Below are 22,479 nucleotides of genomic sequence, written 5' to 3'. Positions count from 1 at the left end.
CCAATAACCAGGGTATGTAAGAAGTATGAAATAACTTAACAAAGCTTGTTTTCCCCCTTCCAACTTTTAAACAGATCATAAATTTGATTCATGTTTGTTGAGTGAGTGAACATGTGAAATAATTTAGAAGTGTGACATTGTAAGCAAGCTTTCCTTTGATTATAGGCCAGGGAGAGAGACGCCACTGCTAACGAGAGAAAGAGAGAGAGAGAGAGATGGCTGAGAGCCTGAAACAGATTATCTCCCCCTTACTTCTTACGGAGAACGAAGGCCGAGGTGATCGACAAGGAGGAGAAGGGGAACTAGACGTGTCGTCTTCTACCAAGAGTCTGAAGTAAGTGTTCAAATTTTACACAAAGTGTATGGTGTCTGTTTCAAAAAAATGGAAGAAGAATGAAAATATGGATTGCTTTTCTGTCCTTGTGTGTATTAAATTAAGAATTTTCATTTTAGCTATGGCAAAGACTTGAAGTATGTAATCACATTCACTTTTACATGTTCATCTTGCCCCTGTTGACTTGTTAACTTTAATAAGCTTGTGTTGAAGATTCGTATTTTTCTGGGCTAGAGACCAGAGTAATGGTTATACATGTCAAGGGAAGCTATTCTCTCTATAGAGGGAACCTGTAGCATCATTTTTGCTATTGTGGTTTTATTGTATTTTTTTTAAAAGAAAATTATATTTTTGTATTATCTTTTTTTCTGTTGATGTTTCAGTTGGCAAAGCTGTATAGGCTTTCATTAGTTACTGAAATATGTTGTTATATTTTTTTTTTAAATCCAGAGAATGAAAATCATTTTTTGTTCAGCACAAATCTATTTTAAGCATGCTAATTGTAACTGTTTTATTTCATGTAGTAATGGATAATATACATGTATTCAGTTTGATACATGATAATGATGTCACAGCATTGAATTCCCTGTAATTTCTTCATGGTTGCTATAGTTAAATTTCAGTATACACTTGTACATTAACTAACTGTATGGGGAGAGATCTAAGTTTTTTGGAACTTTTGTCTAATCCCTTTGAAAAAAAAAATTGTCAACAAAATAAATGTTCAGAACACCTGTGCTTTGTTTAGGATGCCATCAATGACGAGGAAGAACGACCTGATTTTGTGGCTGTTCCTGACACCTGACCAACAGAGGATCTACAGCGACTTCTTATCCCTGGACTCTGTTAAAGAGGTAACATTGCTAGGAGGGACAGAAAAGGGGGAAATATATTTATTTTTGATAGATTTTATGTTCTCTTGATGTTACGTAATTAAAAAGGTGAACTTTACAGTATAAATCTCTTTTCCTTATCTAGCTAAATTGTGTAAAGAATTCTATTTATTCTAACACCTTATGACCTTTATCCCAAAAAAAGGTTGAATTAAAAATTTGATTAAAACTTTAAATATACATTATAAAATAAAAATCACTTATCACAAAGAAGTGAATAATAATCATTGCCTGTACACACATTTCCAGCTACTGATGACGAAGAAGTCTCCCTTGGTGGCTCTGACAGTGTTGAAGAAGATCTGTGACCATCCTCGTCTCTTGTCACGGAGAGCGTGCGCTCAACTTGGTCTGGATGGAGAGCATGCGTAAGTACTGATCACAAGGATTTATAGGATAAATGCATACAATCATAGAATAGTACATGCCATATTCTTATTACTCTGAATATTGATTTAGAATCTATGTGTATGTGTAATACTTTATTGAAATATAACTGTATATGATTCACATGAACATTTTATATTGTCTGTGTGTGTGTAGGTTAGATGACTCCGCCCTTGAGTCAGAGGAAGGCCACCAGTGCGCAGCCAATCAAATCAAGAACATGCCAGACAATGTCCTGATCCAGGAGTCGGGGAAACTGATCATCATTGTGGATTTACTGGACCAGATGAAGCGGGAGGGACATCGCTGTCTCGTCTTCTCTCAGTCCAGGAAGATGCTGGACATTATCCAACAGCTTATCTCCAACAGGGTAAGGTCAAGGTCACATTCCTATTAGGCTGGTCCAAGTGTCAGTGCAATATTCTTCATAAAGGTGTGTCATACTTTTATTTTCTGTAGTAGAATTTGGGTTAACATGGAAGCATATTAAACATGTTTTCTTAATTCTTTATTTGTAAAATAGTATTCAGTGGTATAAAGAAGTGTCATCTTTCATGATCATGAAATTTAATATACTGAAAAAATCAATCTACTGAGATATCAGTACTGTATACCAAATTATGGATACGGTGAAGTCATAGTGATTTATGTTGTATCTAGCAAATAGTTTTTAGCTCACCTGAGCCGAAGGCTGAAGTGAGCTTTTCTGATCACATTTTGTCCGTCGTCCACCTGTCTGTCTGTCCGTCTTTAAACTTTTCACATTTTCGACTTCTTCTCCAGAACCACTGAACCAATTTCAATCAAACTTGCAAAAAAGCATCCTTGGGTGAAGGGGATTCAAGTTTGTTCAATGAAGGGCCACGACCTCTTTCAAGGGGAGATAATGAGGAAATAGTGAAAATTTGGTGGCATGTTTTAAAAATCTTCTTCTCAAGAACCACTGTGCCAGGAAAGATGAAACTTATAGGGAAACATCCTCAGGTAGTGTAGATTCAAATTTCTTCAAATCATGACCCCCGGGGGTAGGGCGGGGCCAAAATGGCCGACCAAAGTTTTACATAGAAATATATAGGAAAATTCTTTAAAAATCTTCTTCTCAAGAATAACAAAGCCACAATTGATCATATTTACATGGAAGCATCCTCAGGTAATGTAGAATCAAATTTGTTCAAATTATGACCCTCTGGGGTAGGGCGGGGCCACAATGGCCAACCAAAGTTTTACCTAGAAATATATAGGAAAATTCTTTAAAAATCTTCTTCTCAAGAAAAGCAAGGCCATTTTTGATCATATTTATATGGAAGCATCCTCAGGTAGTGTAGATTCAAGTTTGTTCAAATCATGACCCCCGGGGGTAGGGCGGGGCCACAATGGCCGACCAAAATTTAACATAGAAATATATAGGAAAATTCTTTAAAAATCTTCTTCTCAAGAATAACAAAACCATAATTGATCATATTTATATGGAAGCATCCTCAGGTAGTGTAGATTCAAATTTGTTCAAATCATGACCCCCGAGGGCAGAGCAGGGCCACACTGGCCGACCAAAGTTTTACATAGAAATATATAGGAAAATGCTTTAAAAATCTTCTTCTCAAGAATAACAAAGCCATGATTGATCATATTTATATGGAAGCATCCTCAGGTAGTGTAGATTCAAGTTTGTTCAAATCATGACCCCTGGGGGTAGGGCGGGGCCACAATGGCCGACCAAAGTTTTACATAGAAATATTTACGAAAATTCTTTAAAAATCTTCTTCTCAAGAATAGCAAAGCCATGATTGGTCATGGGCCTACTTTTGGATTTAAGCTTTTCAATAATAAACAAATTCTACTTTTTCCAAACCACAGTGCTCAGGTGAGCGATGTGGCCCATGGGCCTCTTGTTGTATCTAGTGATGTTAAGGAAAGAAATTATTTAAAAATAATATTGTATAGTAGATTCCCAATCTGCTTCAGCTCTCTTTAATCAATGTACAATTGTACATTCTTAGAGAACCTGTGTATTTAATGATAAGGTTAAATTGTATCAGGGTCACAAGGTCATGCGGCTGGATGGCACTATTACTCAGCTGAGCGAGAGAGACAGAAGAATCGCCACATTCCAGGAGGACATGAGTTACTCCGTGTTCCTACTCACAACACAGGTTATCTGACACTGGTTTGAAATAATACATGTTCATTAGATTGAAATGGACATGTTCTTCTCATCCAAATGTAACCCTGTGGAGATGAGATCACATGTCCAATAAATGAAAATATTCAAGTAATTTAATTTTTATGGACTTTAACTACATGTATGATCAGAAGCAGTTGAAGTTAGAAATGCATTTAAACATTGTTTGCTACTGAACAGATTTTTATTTAAATGAATTTAAAGTCTGAAGTTATTTAGAATTTTTTTTTAATTTAAATTTTGTTTTAATTAGGTGGGAGGTGTGGGTCTGACTTTGACAGCTGCAGATAGAGTCATCATATGTGAGTAAAAATGGAAGCGAAGAGAGTTGGGGTCTGATTTCAGAATGACATGGTGCACATGGTAGACCATATAAATATTCATATTTATTATAAGTACACACCAACAAATCTAAAGTCTCATCATAATCTTTTAGTTCAATGTAAAAATTCTTCAAAAAGACATGAAAATTGCTGTCTCATGCACCACTCTTTAATTTGTTGCCATGGCACTCATATTGTTTTAAAAAGATTTTTTTTTTTGAGGCATTGAACAAGAAAAAAATTATTAGTTAATTGTAAAGAAAAATATTGCCCATACAAATACATATACGCCAGTATATCCAGCAGTTTACATGCACTAGGACAGTATGTGTTGTAATTTAGATGATCCTAGCTGGAACCCTGCCACTGATGCCCAGGCTGTGGATAGGGTCTTCAGGATTGGTCAGGATAAAAATGTCGTTATCTACCGCCTCATTACGTGTGGTACAGTGGAGGAGAAAATCTACCGCAGACAGATATTTAAAGACTCCATAACCCGCCAGACAACCGGGAACTCCAAAAATCCCTACAGGTAAATATAAAGCAAACCTATAAGTACATTGTAAAAGCCAGGCAGGTAAATAAAGGCTGACAATACCTACAAATGTATGTATCTTTTATTACATGTTCACTTCAATATTTTTACCCTGAGTCCCTGACCCTGTAACCTTGACCATGTTATTTTATTTAATTTGCATGTAGCTCAGTTTTAAATAACTTATGAAGATATTTTTGTTAATACATGTCTATACTGAAACTTATTAGTGAGAGCTGTGCAGCTGTGTCCAAAATATTTTCCTCCTTTACCTTAACCTTGAACCTTTATGCAATTGAGGCACATTCCTTTTCGTGTTGCAATACAAATGAGACCTGGGTGGAGCATTAATGTCCTATGGACATATTTCCAGGTTTCCGACACAGCTAAATGTCTTCATAGAAAAATGAATAATTGTTGTGAAAAACTTTGAAAAGAATCAGTAAATATACTTAAACACCCAGTTTTATGTTAACGCCCCCAAAATCTACCTGATTCAAGATCAATAATTTACCGCCTGTCAATCATTAAAAAAACAACAGCTTCTGATTTGATTGACAGGTCAGCTACCTGATAATCTGAGGTTGCTTATTTTGAAGAGAATGGCCTTGTCGCATGCCAAACTCTTTCATGTACCCGCCTTGTATACACGCGGGTTAGAAAACTCCATATGTTTAAATTCTATTTCAAAAAATAATTGAAAATACGTATATCATTGAAACATTTACATCATAAAATATATCTTTTCAACCCTCACGGCTGTTTGTTACTTATAAGATTTTTATAGTCCACGAAAACTGTACTGAGAAAAAAGACCGTCCACAGAAACTCAATTTGCCGTAATTGGAAGTCCGACGATAATAAAATTATTTTTTAAGAAATGGGATATAAGATAAATATTCAGCATAATCGGCATATAGTTTACAAAAGATGTTTTATTTTGTACAAAGGCTACAAACACGAAGTAGTACAGAAATTTATGTCAGAATTAATGCTCGAATTTCCTCTAGCGTTTGTCTATATTCGTAATGAAAGGGTGAAGATAATTAATAGTGATCGATTCTGAAGAGAAATCTTTCTAACGATAAAATTTTGTTAACACACGAACAATTGAAAATATTAAATATTTTGGAAATTGCTGGCCAGAAAATTATATAAAAAATTATTTTAAAAAATGCGATCGTGGTAAATGTTCACATGCACGACGGATAAATGGATTAATTATTTTTTCATTTCAATATTCAGACTTTTTTTATTATGATGATTTCTTTTATTGAAGATTAAAAAAATAAATGTTATTTCTTTGTAGTTTTTACTCGAAACTGAACATTTTATAAAACGGTATATCTTTATATTTTTTTTCCTTCAAAACATTACGATGAATGCAGTTAGTTTACCAAATAAAGTTCATATTAAAATAATAATTTTATGTAGTTTCACTCAAAACTAGACACAAAACATGTTATGTTGAGTGTTGACCCTGATTACCAAACACAGACTTCCTGAGTACTGCTACGTGTATATAGATTTTTGACATCTTGGGTATTGGGGGTCTCCAGGTAAATAACATCACTGGTACTTCGACCACTCCCCCTCCTCAGGTAACCGTACGGTAAAAGAATTGGGTCTTTAACAATTAATGAAACTAAAATTTTGAATTTCGATTTAAAAAGATATGCTTGTACAAAACTAGATATATCGATAACTAGAGGTACTGTGAGCAATGAGCTCACTAAATGATACCCCCCGCCTCCCATATGATTATAATGGCAAAGTCCATGTTTTGCGGTGGCCGGGAAACCCAAAATATTTGTCGGATCAAAAAATAAAATAGGAGGTGCACAATGGCAATATGTAATCAAGATTCTGTGAAAGTTTCATTAAATTTCACTCAGTGGTTTAAGAGGAGTTGAGGATAAGAGATGGGTACCCCAAAGCGTAACAGACGGACGGACGGACGGACGTACAGACAGACGGACGGACGGACGGAATTAACAATTACTATATACCCTCCCGCTTTTCAAGCGGGGGGTATAATGAAATGGTACAAGCATACCACATTTATCTTCTTTGATTGCATCCTTTTCTGAAGTTCCAGAATAATGCTCATTGAAAACAGTCACTATGCATTCCTTCAATATTTTACTTGCAGAGTATATGGATGTATTAAAGTGGATGGAATTTATTTACAAAAATTGTCCATTTTCTATAGAATGTGACAGTGAAAATTCATTTGTTTCTTATTTTGAAGAGATCTTGAATTAAACAATTAAATTTATAATTCAGAACATTACACACTGGGAATATTAACTGTATATTCCTTCAAGTTTATGCAATTTGAATTTACCTCTTCAAACTTCCACTAGATGGCTCACTTAAACCACCATCCTGTATTATTTTTAAGATATTCATGTTTTAATGAGATGGTGTTTCTTACCCACTGGCCTCTTAATAAGAATATACTAGAATATGTATTCTTCACCAAAGCTGTAACTGTAAATATCAATAAAATTAAGGGGTTTTGCAACAATTCTTAGCAGTTCGTTGCAGTTTGTTGTTGGAGATTAAAATTAAGAGAGAATATTTGAATGATTTACAGCAAATAAGTCCATGACATTAAGTCATTAATTGTATAAAGTCAAGTATCAGGTAAGTTAGAATGTTTAAAGTGTAGCTTTCGCATCGAGTCCAAATTAAAGACCATAGTAAATGTAAGGACATTATACTTATGGGGCTAGTGTGTGAGTAAGAATTTTGCCACTAGAAATTGTTTATTTGGCTATTAGTGATGTAACCTTGTCTGCCGATCTGTTATTCAACATTTTATATTCTAGATGGTGTATAAGAAATCTTTTAAAGGAGTGTGTACAGTAGTTGTTGATTTTGTCCCATTGAGATCCCCAGCATCAGTAAGTGCTAGTACTTCTGATCAGACTAGCACATTAGTGATAGTGGGAATGGTGGAGGATCGTAGATATTCAATTTATTTAAGAAAGGAAATGGGTTCCCTTGGGGGATGAAGGAGAGAAAAAGAGGGAGATGTATGAAAGAAAGTGGATTGTTTGGTTTTGTCTCCTCATATATAAAAAAAATTCAATGCATTCCTATTTTCCCAGCATCTGTAAGTGCTAGTTCATTTTCTTCTCATACCAGCCCACTACAAATACAGGGAAAAAAGAAACACAAGTTTGCCAATGTGCCATCATTTGGTGTTTGAAGGAGTGGATATGGAGAAATTATTGTAAGAAGTCGTAATGTAAAACATGGATCGCCTGGCATCATATTGGTGCAGATTCTGCCTTAGTACTTTCTACACACAACATTGTGCCAAGGGTCCACATCTTCTAAGAATATAAATATTTGTTCATTTAAAAGAAATAGGTCAGGGAGTAGGATAGAAGGAGTGGATATGCTGATGTGGGGCTTGTCATAGATCTGGCATTAGTTTGGTGCACATTACTTGAAGTGTGACACCAGACAAAATGACAGGATATGGCACAGCCAACAGGAAAGAACAGTTTGAAGTGTGCAGCTGTCAACAGATGGCGCTGTCCCTCTGGCATCTCATTGGTGCAGGTTCAAAGGTCATCCCTCACCAATCAGATAAGAGGGTCAGTTACATCTTGTTTCAAGTAGAATTAGAGAATTAGCAAAATGTTTTGAAAAATAAAAGTTGAATGGAAGTATCAAAGAAAGAAACAGAAATTTCGATATCCAACTAGTAGTTGATTCTTCCTCCCTGAAAAAAATAATGTGCACTATGAACATTTATGTGCTAATCAGACCACCTAATTAAGATGTCTGGAAAATTTAAAATTTTATTTTAATTTTGTATACTCATTACCGAAAATTGAAGAAGTGAAGCCATGCTTTCTCTGACTAATGTACAGATTTTCTGTTCTGATATGCATTAGACCTTTTCTTCGAAAGAAACATTTATTTATTGGAAGCTGTTAGCCAAAAATGCGTTTGAGAGTTGACAGTGCTTTATCAGTGCCCCAGCATTGGTAAGTGCTTGTCTCTTGTGTAATACATGCACTGCACCAATACCTAGGAACTAATGCATCAGCATGCACTGCATTGATTGACATGAATCAATTTGTTTTTTTTGTTAATTTAATTGAATTTACTCAAAATCATGCAGTATTAAATTCATGAATTTGACATGCAGTGTTTAGTTTGAATTAAATTAGATTAAAGTAATATGCAATAGTATTTTACTTTTTGGACGGTGTAATTTTTTTTTACTTTAATAAATAACTTCAGATATAAATATTCAGTCTACATTGAAAAAATATTTAGTGTCATTAAAGAAAAGGCATTTTTTAACAGCTTTTTTAAACTAGATGCTGTCATGAGACAGTAATACCCGCACTAAGGTGTTTGCCTCTAAAACACGCTCCTACATATTGGCCGGCTTTCCAAGGAAAAAGTCAAAATAATTCTATAATTTACATAGGCGTTGGAACCGGGGGAGGGGGGGGGGGGCTAGGGCCGGTGCTTTTTTTCCAAACATATACTTAGTATAGATATTGAACATTGCTTCATAGGTTTAGCCCCCCCCCACTTTCCACAGACACATGGCAGTATACATGTAGGTAAAAAATGGGAAAAAGGTAGTGTATACAAAAAAAATGTTTGTAAATTAAGTTCGAATCCCCCCCCCCCCACCCCCCCCCCCCCACCCCGAAATAGGATTTTCGTGTTTGGGAAATTGATGTTTTCGTTTTCTTTTTTTTTTTTTTTGCTTGTCAGGTTTTTTTTAGAAGGTATAAAAATTTTTTTTTACACCTAGCCCCCCCCCCCCCACTTTGAATTTGCTTCCGACACCAATGATTTACATGTATTCATCAAACTGAGTATGAAATTCTCAGACCGGCCCTGTGACCTATAACTCAGAACCTCTTATATTTATTTTACATGCTTAATTCATTATATACCAGTTTGAATTCTATTAATGATGTAAATTAGATTTTGATAAATGTTTTGCTCATAATAGGACCTTTTTAAATCTATTAATCCCCCCCGTCGACACCACAATCACACAGCACATACTGTTTGGAATAGGCTAGATGGAAAAGTTTTGTTAAAACATCGTTTGTTATGAATTAATTTAAAATTTGTTCTTGTACTATACATGTTAACATGTAAATTTCTACATCACATCACGTTGCGTCACCCATTATCATATTTTTAGATTAAACACCATTTGGCACACCTCGGCCGATTCCCACTTCATCTGATAAGGTGACGGAATCGACGAAGGTTTGTCGAATGGAATTAGCACAAATGGCTGCAGTCTGGTGTGCATTGGATTAATTCATTTTGTGTTACAACTGGATTTATATTTCATGAAGTTGACGAGACAAACATGTATGGCAGTCGGTAAGTACAAGTTTAAGTATAGTGGGGAGTAAAATAAACCCAAACGATTAGGTTAAAGTTCAAAAAGGGTAAAAGATCATCGCATGGCACACTAGACGAATTTCATATTGTGAAGTTATCTGCCATTGTCGATGTGACATTCAGTTACTGCCAATACTGGTGCGGATCCAGAATTTTTTTTCGGGAGTAGGGAGAGGGGTTCACATCTCAGTCAAAAAATTTCCAGCCCAGAATTTCCTGACAAGCAGGAAAAAAAAAACTGAAATTAAATAAACAAAATAAAAACAATGATAGTGTGGTCAATGTTTTCTCAGTTAGGGGGAGGATGTCCAAAGTCATTTTTTATTTGCTTCAGTATATAGTCTTGTTTAAATAACAAAGCAAATTCCAGGCGGGGGGGGGGGGGGGATGGGGGGATTCCAATCTCCCTACCCACTCCCTGTCCCTGAAATAACAATCTATTTTGTGATTCCAATTAAATAGTATATTTTTTTCCATTTGACTAATTATACATATTTTGTTTCTTGTGTTTATATTATGTCTGTCTATTTGTCTGCAGAAATTATAACCTTGCCCATAAGTTTTAAGTGGGATGGGCTACACAAATGGCTTCTACATTTTATAGGTTTATTTCTTGTGACAATTAAGAGCTTTTATTTGGGTACCATTAATTTTTACCTGAAATCCCTTGACCTAGGATACACATTTTTACAAGAAAAATACCAAACTTAAAACTTGGCCTAAATTTTGATCAATAGGTGCTAGGGCTTTCATGCTTAACATGTGTATTCATTGTGAACTGTCAACAATTATAAATATGTTTGACCTTGACCCTAGAGTTTGAACCACTTAAAAAAAATTAACCTTGGCAATTAACTTTTGAACAGGAATTACTAGGGATATCTTTATTTCACATGTGCATTCCTTGTGACAAGACTTTCTTCTGATACTAACAATTTGAATCCTTTGACCTTGAACTTTGAGTTTGACATATATTTGAGAAACTTCAACCTTCGCCATAGGCTTCCATACAGGGACATCAGTGTTTCACAAACACATCTTGTCTTCATTATTATTTGGTGGTGTCTCCATATGAGGGAAAAATTCCCAAGAGAGATGTATTCACAACAAACAAACAAATTACTAAAGAAAATATAAAACATGAATATGTTGGTCATGTATATCTCTGCATGAAAAAAACAGCTTTTCAAATACTGCAACCATATTCTAACCCTTTCAAAACACTCATTTGAGCTTTTCTGGTTTCCTTAACATGTAACGTCTGTCGTGACGTGTCGTCCATCTGTTTGTCTGAAAACTTTTTACATTTTTAACTTCTCTAGAACCACTGGGCCAATTTTACCCAATTCATATAGAAATATGTATATTTGTATGTCAGACTGTCCATCTGTCTCAATAAATTTAACCTTGGTCATCACGGTCATATCTACTGAATATTAAACTTATGTATTAGTATTTACCTGTGAGAATGGCATGGTTTTTTTATGCGCCCGGATCGATAGATCCCGGGCATATATTGTTTTTGTCCTGTCTGTTTGTCTTTTTGTTTGTTTGTCTGTTTATCTGTTTGTCTGTCTGTCTGTTGTCAACTTTAACCTTGGCCATAACTTTTGAACAATAAGAGATAGAGACTTCATATTTGGTATGCATACTCCAGTAATAAAGTCCTTTCAAATGACATCAAGGTCAATGACCTTGTGACCTTGACTGTGACCTATATGCTAAAAATAGCTTTTTCCACTGTTTGTCATAACTTTTTAACCATAGGAGATAGGGACTTCATATTTGGTATGCATACTCCACTAATAGAATCCTTTCAAACAACATCAAGGTCAATGATCTTGCAACCTTGACTGTGACCTATATGCTAAAAATAGCTTTTTACACTTTTTGCCATAACTTTTTAACCATAGGAGATAGGAACTTCATATTTGGTATGCATACGATATCGATAAAGTCCTTTCAAACGACGGCAAGGTCAATGATCTTGTGATCTTGACTGTGACCTATATGCTAAAAATAGCTCTTTACACTTTTTGCCATAACTTTTGAACCATAAGAGATAGAGACTTCATATTTGGTATGCATACTTCATAGATTAAGTTCTTTCGAATGACACCATGGTCAATGACCTTGTGACCTTGACTGTGATCAATATGCTAAAAATAGATTTTTTGAACTTTGTTGCCGCCGGGCGCATAGTGTTTCACAAACAAATCTTGTTTTTTTTTACCTGTGACCTAGAAGTTTGACCTACTTGCAAAAAAATTAAATTGTTATAAATTCATCATTTTGAAGGAGAAAAGTTAGGGCATTCATATCATAATGCATGTATATTATTACATGTGATAAGACCTTTCCAAATAAATCATGATTTTTACTCTGTGACCTTGACCTTGAAGAGGTCAAGCCTCTACTTTTCAAAAATGTTGCATTTGCTTATAACTTTTGATTGAGATGAGATATGACTCTCACATTTGACATATACATTAATTACTCATAAGAATTCAAGGTGTTTCCCAGCATGTGATGCTTTTTTTTACCCCTTGACGTTGATGTTTTACATAATTTTCAAAATATTTAACTCTCCTAAAAGATGATTAGGCTTCTGAGTAACATTAAGGAAGACTTCAGGGAAGACAGGGCTTTTTTCACAAAAAACGTCATTTTTCGACCCATATTTGACCCCCCAGGGCAAAATCTTAATTCCAAAACCTTACTGCACATCTACCTGACACCACCAACCATCTCCCAACAGATGATTAGGCTACTGTGTAAAATGTAGGAGAAGTTCAGGGAAGACGGGGCTTTTTGCATAAAAAATGTCATTTTTTGACCCCCATTTGACCCCCCAGGGCAAAATAAAAATTCCGAAACCTTACTGCACATCTACATGACCCCACCAACCATCTCTCAAAAGATGAATAGGCTGCTGAGTAAAATGTAAGAGGAGTTCAGGGATTACGGGGCTTTTTGTATAAAAAACGTTATTTTTCCACCCCAATTTGACCCCCCGGGGCAAAATCTAAATTCAGAAACCTTACTGCACATCTACATGACCCAACCAACCATCTCCCAAAAGATGATTAGGCTACTGTGTAAAATGTAGAAGGAGTTCAGGGAAGACATGGCTTTTTGCATAAAAAACATCATTTTTCGACCCCCATTTGACCCCCCGGGGCAAAATCAAAATTCTGAAACCTTACTGCACATCTACATGACAACACCAATCATCCCCCAAAAGATGATAAGGCTGCTGAGTAAAATGTAAGAGGAGTTCAGGGAAGATGGGGCTTTTTGCATAAAAAACGTCATTTTTCGACCCCCATTTGACCCCCTGGGGCAAAATCAAAATTCCGAAACCTTACTGCACATCTACATGACACCACCAATCATCCCCCAAAAGGTGATTAGGCTGCTGTGTAAAATGTAGAAGGAGTTCAAGGAAGACGGGACTTTTTGCACAAAAAACGTCATTTTTCAACCCCCATTTCACCCCCCGGGGCAAAATCTAAATTCCGAAACCTTACTGCATATCTACATGACACCACCAACCATCTCCCAAAAGATGATTAGGCTACTGTGTAAAATGTAGAAGGAGTTCAGGGAAGATGGGGCTTTTTGCATAAAAAAACATCATTTTTCTACCTCCATTTGACCCCCTGGGGCAAAATCAAAATTCCGAAACCTTACTGCACATCTACGTGACAACACCAATCATCCCCCAAAAAATGATAAGGCTGCTGAGTAAAATGTAAGAGAAGTTCAGAGAAGACGGGGCTTTTAGCATAAAAAACGTCATTTTTCGACCCCCATTTGACCCCCCAGGGCAAAATCAAAATTCCAAAACCTTACTGCACATCTACATGACCCAACCAACCATCTCCCAAAAGATGATTAGGCTACTGTGTAAAATGTAGAAGGAGTTCAGGGAAGACGGGGCTTTTTGCATAAAAAACATCATTTTTCGACCCCCATTTGACCCCCCGGGGCAAAATCAAAATTCCGAAACCTTACTGCACATCTACATGACACCACCAATCATCCCCCAAAAGATGATAAGGCTGCTGAGTAAAATGTAAGAGGAGTTCAGGGAAGATGGGGCTTTTTGCATAAAAAACGTCATTTTTTGACCCCTATTTGACCCCCTGGGGCAAAATCAAAATTCCGAAACCTGACTGCACATCTACATGACACCACCAATCATCCCCCAAAAGGTGATTAGGCTGCTGAGTAAAATGTAGAAGGAGTTCAGGGAAGACGGGACTTTTTGCACAAAAAACGTCATTTTTCGACCCCCATTTGACCCCCCGGGGCAAAATCAAAATTCCGAAACCTTACTGCACATCTTCATGACCCCACCAACCATCTCCCAAAAGATGATTAAGCTACTGTTTAAAATGTAGGAGGAGTTCAGGGAAGAAAAGTGTGACAGACGGACGGACGGACGGACGGACGGACGGACGGACGGACATGAGTAACAACAATATACCCGAACTTTCTTTAGAAAGTGCGGGTATAATTATGCCAAAAAGGAATTTGTGGAATGTCATTGTTACTTCTAAGAAATTGTCAAGAAAACACCCTAAGGCTTTATTGCTGAATTTTCTCTCTTTGATCCTTTACAAAAGGGTTTACACAGGTGTTCATATCAAGCTTATCATTTACAAGAAAAGGTTATTTAGACATGCCCAGATAAAGGGGCTTGACTCCTTGGGGCCCCATGTAGGGCACCTTGCTATACACGCTGTCATGTTTGTGATAACATTCACAGCTTGTTCCCCACAAACACCTCTGTTTACACTGTGACATGTGTTTACTAAACAATACTGGCAAATTTATGATGTAAACAATTGTCTGGAAATTTAGTTTCAAATGGGATTTTAGTATCAAATTCCAATAAAATTGGATGAGGCCATGAAAAAAAATGTAAAAATAATCAATTCAACAATTTAGAAAAAGGAAACAAATATTAGCAATTTTGTAAAATAAAATGTTTCTGGAAATTTCTGAAATTTTCATTGGATTTTCATAACAAAAGGAATTTTAAAGGTTTTTGGAAAATACATAAAAATATTGATTACAACAATGAAAATAAAAGAGGACTTAGATAAAAGATCTTTTTAAAGAAAAATAAAAAGACAGACAAGGATCCACCTTGTAGCACACCAAATAAAAATAGGTTTTACAAATATATATATGATTTTTATATTTACATGTAAAACTTTGCTAGACTAAGAAAATATAGTTCTTTTATAAGTGTATGCACTTAGAATATGAATAATATTATAGAAGTCAAATAATTAAAATTTAGCCAAATTTTATCAAAACTAAAGAAGAAATAAGCCAATATTAATTGACAACTTTTACCTCTTTCTGACACTAAATACTTGTCCTTTTCCAAAAGTGGTTGAAACACAAATAAACCTGGGAACAGAATAAAAGATATCAACCTCTGGATTTGCTCAAAACAAGTTCAAGCAAAATGGTTTTTGTTGAGCTTGTTAGAGCTCCTTTGTCCTCTTCTTAATTCTGAGTTATTTTCTTGTGCATTTCTAAATCAGTAAATCCACCAAGCACCCTAAAAAAGCTGGCTGATCACAAAAACAACTTAATTATCCCCCTTTGTATTGACTTGCCAGACAATGGTGTGATAATTGGACAGGTAGGCTGTTGCCATGGTTAGCTTGGGTCTGGCCAGACAAAGACCTGAAAAAGTGTCAGAGCTCCCATAATCCTAGTTTGTTTTGACCAGTCAGAGTAGCCTGGCTAAATTCCCCTCAAGCCATACTAATTGAATAGAGACAGACCATGTAATGTAATTAGATAAGGCACCCACAGGGGAAACAATCCATATTTATATATGAGATATATATATTGTTTAGTTTCTTTCAGTGCTAGAAAAAGAAATGATATATTTTTAAAAAAAGAAATCATCATGAAATACAAACTCTTAAAAGGAACCTTGAGAAAAGAAAATTTATCATACAAAAACTTGAAACTTTCCACTAGATTTGCCAATTTTTCTGTCCAAATGATAACAGAAAATATAATATGAGTATTGCCAGAAGAAGAATAGAAACTAGTAAATCACTTAATACAAAATATCTGCTGAATGTTTTTATCCATGAATTCAGAAAGAGGATTTTATGTATTCATTTATCTATAAAATCCTACCCCTCATGTCTCTTCTCCTTGCTGTACCCCACTGAGAGATAGCTAAGTGTTTTGTGATACATAGATAGATAAGGGCTTGTTTCCCAGCAAGATGATGTTGTTTTCTGTAGATTATTATTTTACAGGCATTCTGACACTTTTACACAACTTCTAGCAATTTTCAGAATGTGTCAAACATTTGTTAATTTTAATTAAAAGAGTCCAACTCAGAGACATTTTTTTTTAAGTTCTTGAAACTTAAATATTATTTAAAATGAAAACCACAATTGCATGCATAATCAATAAAACAAATTTTCTTCTGTAAGAATATAATTGAGAAAGATTCAAATTTTTTCTGCAAATAAACAATATCCACTCAGTCTCATAGATTTAAATGAAGTAATAATTTTAAATCTAGAATCCATTTCATAATATTAGCTGTAATTGTGTTTGAATTGGATAATGTGTTTGCTAGCCATTCTTTCTGGTTTCAGACTTACCTAACATTAAATCTCTTTGATATTAAGCAGAGATTGTAAGAAGCTTAAGAAGGATTAGTATTAGATACTATTGAGAACCCAAGCATCCATCCCTGACTGTTTTGTGCTACACCTTTTGATCGGAAAATATTAAAGTTGCAAACTTTGTCACATCAGTAGATACCTACATTGATGAAATTACATATAATGTAATGGGCATATTAATTTATATTGAAGGATTTTTCCAGAACTGTTTACATATATTCAGATATGAATTAAATTATTCTACATATACTGAAGTTAAAGACATTCTAGTTAAGTCGTATAAATAATAAAGTTAATGTGGTATAAATTTGGCAGAACCTTTTTGATTTTAAATTTGCCCACAAGTCTTGGACCATGATTAGTAGTTTTATTTGTTTGACTGTATGTTTGCAGGATTATTCAAACAGCCAAAAACACAAAAGAATTTCTGAGTTACGCTATTATTTATACAACTAATGAATGAAATTTAGTTGAGGTAAGATATATTATAATTTAGAATTAACTTTGACTTTAAAAAAATAGATCAGATATTTTAGGATTCACCAATTTATAAATATCCCAAAAAAGCACAACAGTCTTGAGATATTGTAAGTTCATGTTTTTGTGTAAACAATTTATTTGGAGTTTTGGTTCATTCAGTGCCATTTACCATGAATAGTTGCTTAGATTTTCATCTTCCTTCTGTCAAACACAGCACATACAACTTTGAGGCTTTACTAATATGCATTTTGTGTTAGAATAAAAGTGGTTTTTATGCTCCTCTTTGAAGAAGGGAGGGCATAATGCTTTGCTGCTGTCTGTCGGTCCACTAAGTTTCAGTTTATTTTCTTCGCAGTGGTTGCACATACTAAAATGAAATTTAGTATACAGATTTATCATAAGAATATCTAGGTCAAGTTTTGTTTTGAGTATGATAGACCATTTTGTCAGAGTAATGCCCCTTGGACTTGAAAAAATTCCAATTATTTGCAGTTTCCGTTCGTTTCCTTCGCAATGGTTCCACATACTGAACTGAAATTTGGTAATACAGATTTATCATAAGAATATCTAGGTCAAATTATGTTTTGGGTACAATCGAGTCGTTTTTGTCAGAGTTATGTCCCTTAAACTTAGAGAAATTCTTCCTATTTGAGGGAGGGGGGCATGAGTGTTTTACAAACATCTTGTTTTTTCAGATATCTGAACAGAACATACATGTATTATAGATAATTTGATTTAGGAACTAAGCAGGTTTCTAATGATTATGGTAATGATATATTTCAAACCGCTGTAAATGAACAGTAAATTTTCTGTTTTTCTTGTTTTAGGTACTTCACAAAGCAGGAGCTGAGAGAGTTGTTTACCCTTGACAATCCACGGATCTCGAAGACTCAGCAGCAGCTCGAGGAGATGCACAGTCACCAGAGAAATACAGACTCGTCCCTCGACGCTCACATCGCATTTCTCTACTCACTCGGTCAGTACTCACATCGCATTTCTCTACTCACTCTGTCAGTACTCACATCACATTTCTCTACTCACTCGGTCATTGGTCACATCGCATTTCTCTACTCGCTCGGTCAGTATTGACATTGCATTTCTCTACTTGCTCGGTCAGTACTTCGTGTGTTGTTCTCTGTCACTGCCAATGTTACTTTCCTCAGTTTTTAATAAATAAAAATAATTCTGGCAAAGTGTTGTTTTATCAGATTTATGTCAGTGCAAAGTTATTTTAAAAATTTTCTCCCAAAAGGACTTTAACTGCATTCTCATCTCATAGCACATTTCTCTACTCACATGGTCAGTGACCAAAATATTTGTATCACCAATTATTGCTCTTACTAAACTTTGCACATAGTTTAGACATCAATATTGAGTGTGTGACATAAGCCATGTTATGGATATTTTTTTGTGTTGCAGAGATATTTGGTATCAGTGATCATGACTTGATGTTTACCCAGGAGAAATGCGACTTTGAAGACAACGGTGAAGCAGAGGTGGAACATGGAGATGACTACATACAACACAGGGTCTGTATTAGGCAACTCAACATACATACAACACAGGGTCTGTATTAGACAATATAGCTTAAGTATATAATAACATGTTATATACAACACAGGGTCTGTATCAGCCAACATAGCAAAAGTACATGTATATAATAACATCTTAAAATATAAGGACCTCTTTCTATTTTAATTGTTCCCTTCTCTGTCTATTTTAGGGACAACCCTGTGATATATTTCATTTGGCTCATGTTAGTGTATGATGTACACACAAAGCCATATAAATTAAAAATATTGTTTTGTAAATTTAAAAAAATGTTTTGATAGGTACAAAAGGCAAAGGAGTTGCTTCAGATGGAGTCAGATTTAACACAGGATTTTGAACAGAGAACCGGGAAATACCAGAGAAATGTTCCAGCTGGGCCGGAGGATGCCGGGTCCCAGAAACCGTTCTCTCGCCCCTGGTCTGACTGGAATCTCCAGGGGACGGTCAACACACAGGAGGAGGAGGATGTCAAGGATGTACAAGGTCAGTCAGGACAAAAAGGTCAAGGATAAAATTGGCAGAATTGATCTTTTCATAAACCCAACTTAGGGGTTTCAATATATTTTCACTATTACAAAGATAATGATTATGAATTCACAAAAGTTGAAACAAAGGGTTGTTTAATTCAATAAAAAAAAAATATCCTGATGTAATTTGATTCTTTACAGAGATAGACTTGGATGCTGAGAACGTTAATGATGATGATGACGAAGAAGAGGAAGACAATGAAGTTAGAGAAGTGAAGACTGAAGTGTTGGAGACCAGTCATATTGACCTTGTGACCCCAGAGCCCACCCCCGTCAAGGGCAGCAATATGGTGGTGGATCTGACTGCCACCACACCAGGAGTCAGAGTAAAGACAGAGCCAGAATTAAACAAGGTATAAAATGCATATAAAATGCTGGTTACACTGGTCTATAGAGTGTTTTGTTTTTTCTTGCTGTAGTTTTCATCTATTTGCATTCTGGTATCTTTGTGCAACCAAACCTTGTTATTTCAAACTAGATAGGTCAGGAATAAATTTATAGATAGATGGGGATACTAGGTATTAAGGTTGAAGTAATTATAGAGAAAGTTAATTATAGAGAAAGTTATTGAGATTCCAAACTCTTACAAATCCGTGGCATTTTGCGGTACATGCATCAATTCTAGAGACTTGAAATTTAATTGTATATGGTCAATTCTTGTTTATATACCTGTATATTGAATAAAAGTCTACATGTATCTGCAAAAAGAGTTTTTTTTTTTTTTTAAAAATGCAGTTCTCAAAGAATTTTTCTGGATGAAAAAATCTTGTTTCATAAATTCATATTGTAGACTGACATCAAAATGGAATCTGAACAGACTGCAATAAAGACTGAGGTGTTTAGTCCAGGACAACATATGGAGGCAGCAGAATCAGAGGAGGAGGTGCAAACCATCGAACATTTGGGAAATCTTTCTATTAGGGCTAGTCCCAAAAGGAACTCTTTGGATAAAGACAGTATGTTAGAGCCTATTTCAAATGATAGGGAAAATAACACTTCCGATAATGGAGGTATGGCTCCGAAAAACCGAGATGAAGAGGGTGATGTAGAAGAAGAGGAGGATATGGAGCAGACAGGTGATGCTCTGTCAAATGAATCAGAGAGCGACAAAATGGAGGAATCTATAATCGATTCGGAGGATGAAGAAAATAAAGAAAATGTTCCTCCTTCACAAATAATAGCTTCAGCCAAGAGATCATCAGATATGTTCAGACTGAACAGATCAACCGATGGTCAGGCGAGGTCTCCCTTAGCCCCCATCCTCATATCTCCAGCAATCACTGACTCTCCTGCTAAGAAGAAGCCAAGAAGAAGTGTGTCTCAGAGTCCCTGGTTGAAAGAACCCCACGAGAAAAAGGTGGAAAATACTGTGAGAGAAGAGGAAGTTTTTATATCCCCTGATAGGTTCCGACCTCTGATGGGAACAAAATCAAAGGACAATGCCAATTTGCTCAAAAGTAGAAGTAACTTGAATTCTACGATTTTATCGGCTTTCTCTGACAGTCCTCAGCCCAGTGATTCACCTCTTGGAAGGAAAGGGACATCAGAATTGGAAAGGAAGAGGATTGGCTCTAAGCTTCAGGAAACATTAATGGAGGAATCCCCTAATCAAAGTGGTGCTTTTTCTAGACTTCAGGAAAGTTTTGTGCCAAATTCTTTACAGAATACACCTGATGTTAGCTCGTCTGCCAAGGACATTTCTGAACAGGACAATATAGCCATAGAAGAGACTGATGAAGAATCGTCGCCTGCCAAATACATGTCTATATCCAAGTCAGAGAGTGCTGTTGAAGACAGCATACTGAGTGATGAGGAAAAACACTTGAGTGACTCAGATGATTTTGAGCCTGCGAATAACCAATCAAAAATAGGAATAGAATCAGATGACGATTTGCCAACATTTTCTGTCAAGAAGAAATCTGTGAAAAAGGCTGTAATTGGGAGTGATTCTGAAAGTGACACTAGTGATGTGAACCCTGAGGAGGAGGCAGAGAGAAGTGTTAGCAGAGAGAACAGGAACAAAAGGAAGTCGTCCGAGTCTAACAGCCTGCCCCAGTCTAAGTACGTCATGCTGTCCAGCTCTGACAATGAACAGTCTGAGAACCAGGAAGACTTGAGGAGCGAGGAGTCAGGGAATGATGAGGGATCAGAGGAGGGAGAGGAGGAGTCTATAGATAAAGGATCAGAGGAGGAGTCTATAGATGTAGATATTGATAGTGAAGATGAAGGTTTGTACGATGAATCCATCATGAAAAGATTTTTAAACCAGGATAATGTAAAGTTAAAATAAATAATGATATGATATATATTTAACAAAATGCTTGTAATGATAGCAATTTTTTTAAATTTTTACATTCATTATTTTGTACATATATCAGACTGAACCCTAAGGAGTATCATATACAATGTATGTTTTTAAAACTTTCAGATTTCTTAGATCTGGCAGATGATCTGAAAGAAAACTATCTGGTGGCAGTAAAAAGAGCAAAGTAAGAGTTTTTTTTCACATGTATATTTTTCTATGATGAATTAAATAAATAGGGCATTGTGTATACATGTATTGTAAATATATAGGGCATAAAGTATATTGTAATTTTTTTTGTTAAGATATTTTAGTATTATAGAACTACATGTACATACATAAACAAGCTTATCATTTTAAGAGTTATGATAAATATTAATTTTTCTTGAACAGGGAGCTCTACAAATCTAGAAACTATGAGGAATGCTTGGCCAGTGTTTTACAAGCTTTGGAAATCTACCCAGAGAACAGGGCTTTACAGGCTTTTGCACTCATTATTCACAGCAAGTTGGGATAGAATCCTCATGTTTACCACTGAGCAAGTCACTGTCATCTGTTTAGATTGATATGGATACTAAGGATCAGATGAATGACTTTAAACAAAATCGAACAATCTGTCTTATTTGTAATGGTTGCATTGTGACTCAAAACTTTTTTCATAAAATATGCATACCATCCTGCAAGTGCAAATCAATTTTAATGTTTGAATTCAGTTTTATCTTTACAATGTTTTTCACTGGGAACAGCTGGCATGAATTTTGTGTTTGTTTATTTGGGAAATGGTAAATTTTTAAAGGTACAAAAAGATGTATAATTTTTTTGAACTGATTTATTTCTTATTATTGATTCAAGATATAGAAATATTGGTATAAAACCTGTTGT

General features: G+C 35.4%; 1 protein-coding gene across 1 annotated transcript; it reads left to right on the top strand.

Annotated features, from left to right (window-relative positions):
* Window positions 1-215: 215 nt before the first annotated feature.
* LOC134278963 (DNA excision repair protein ERCC-6-like) lies at window positions 216-22,278 on the top strand. The gene is made up of 14 exons (XM_062761269.1): window positions 216-334; window positions 1,083-1,188; window positions 1,477-1,595; window positions 1,771-1,984; window positions 3,651-3,764; window positions 4,047-4,095; window positions 4,459-4,648; window positions 18,045-18,193; window positions 18,637-18,746; window positions 19,050-19,251; window positions 19,437-19,648; window positions 20,086-21,523; window positions 21,724-21,784; window positions 21,991-22,278. The coding sequence occupies exons 1-14, from the start codon at window positions 216-218 to the stop codon at window positions 22,112-22,114; spliced, it is 3,207 nt and encodes a 1,068-aa protein (XP_062617253.1). The 3' UTR covers window positions 22,115-22,278.
* Window positions 22,279-22,479: the final 201 nt, after the last annotated feature.

The sequence above is a fragment of the Saccostrea cucullata genome, unplaced genomic scaffold, assembly GCF_032062105.1.
Source record: "Saccostrea cucullata isolate Sc308-1 unplaced genomic scaffold, CSIRO_AGI_Scuc_v1 ctg755, whole genome shotgun sequence".
Classification (NCBI taxonomy): Eukaryota; Metazoa; Mollusca; class Bivalvia; order Ostreida; family Ostreidae; genus Saccostrea; species Saccostrea cuccullata.
The sequence above is the reverse complement of the archived record's forward strand: the minus strand, read 5'-3'. Positions and strand labels throughout refer to the sequence as shown.

Bases quoted from the DNA above. Each gene is read 5' to 3' on its own strand.
- LOC134278963 (XM_062761269.1), top strand. From the start codon at position 216: ATGGCTGAGAGCCTGAAACAGATTATCTCCCCCTTACTTCTTACGGAG. The intron at 335-1,082 runs GTAAGTGTTCAA...TGCTTTGTTTAG, and splicing joins TCTTCTACCAAGAGTCTGAA to GATGCCATCAATGACGAGGA. The intron at 21,785-21,990 runs GTAAGAGTTTTT...TTTCTTGAACAG, and splicing joins GTGGCAGTAAAAAGAGCAAA to GGAGCTCTACAAATCTAGAA.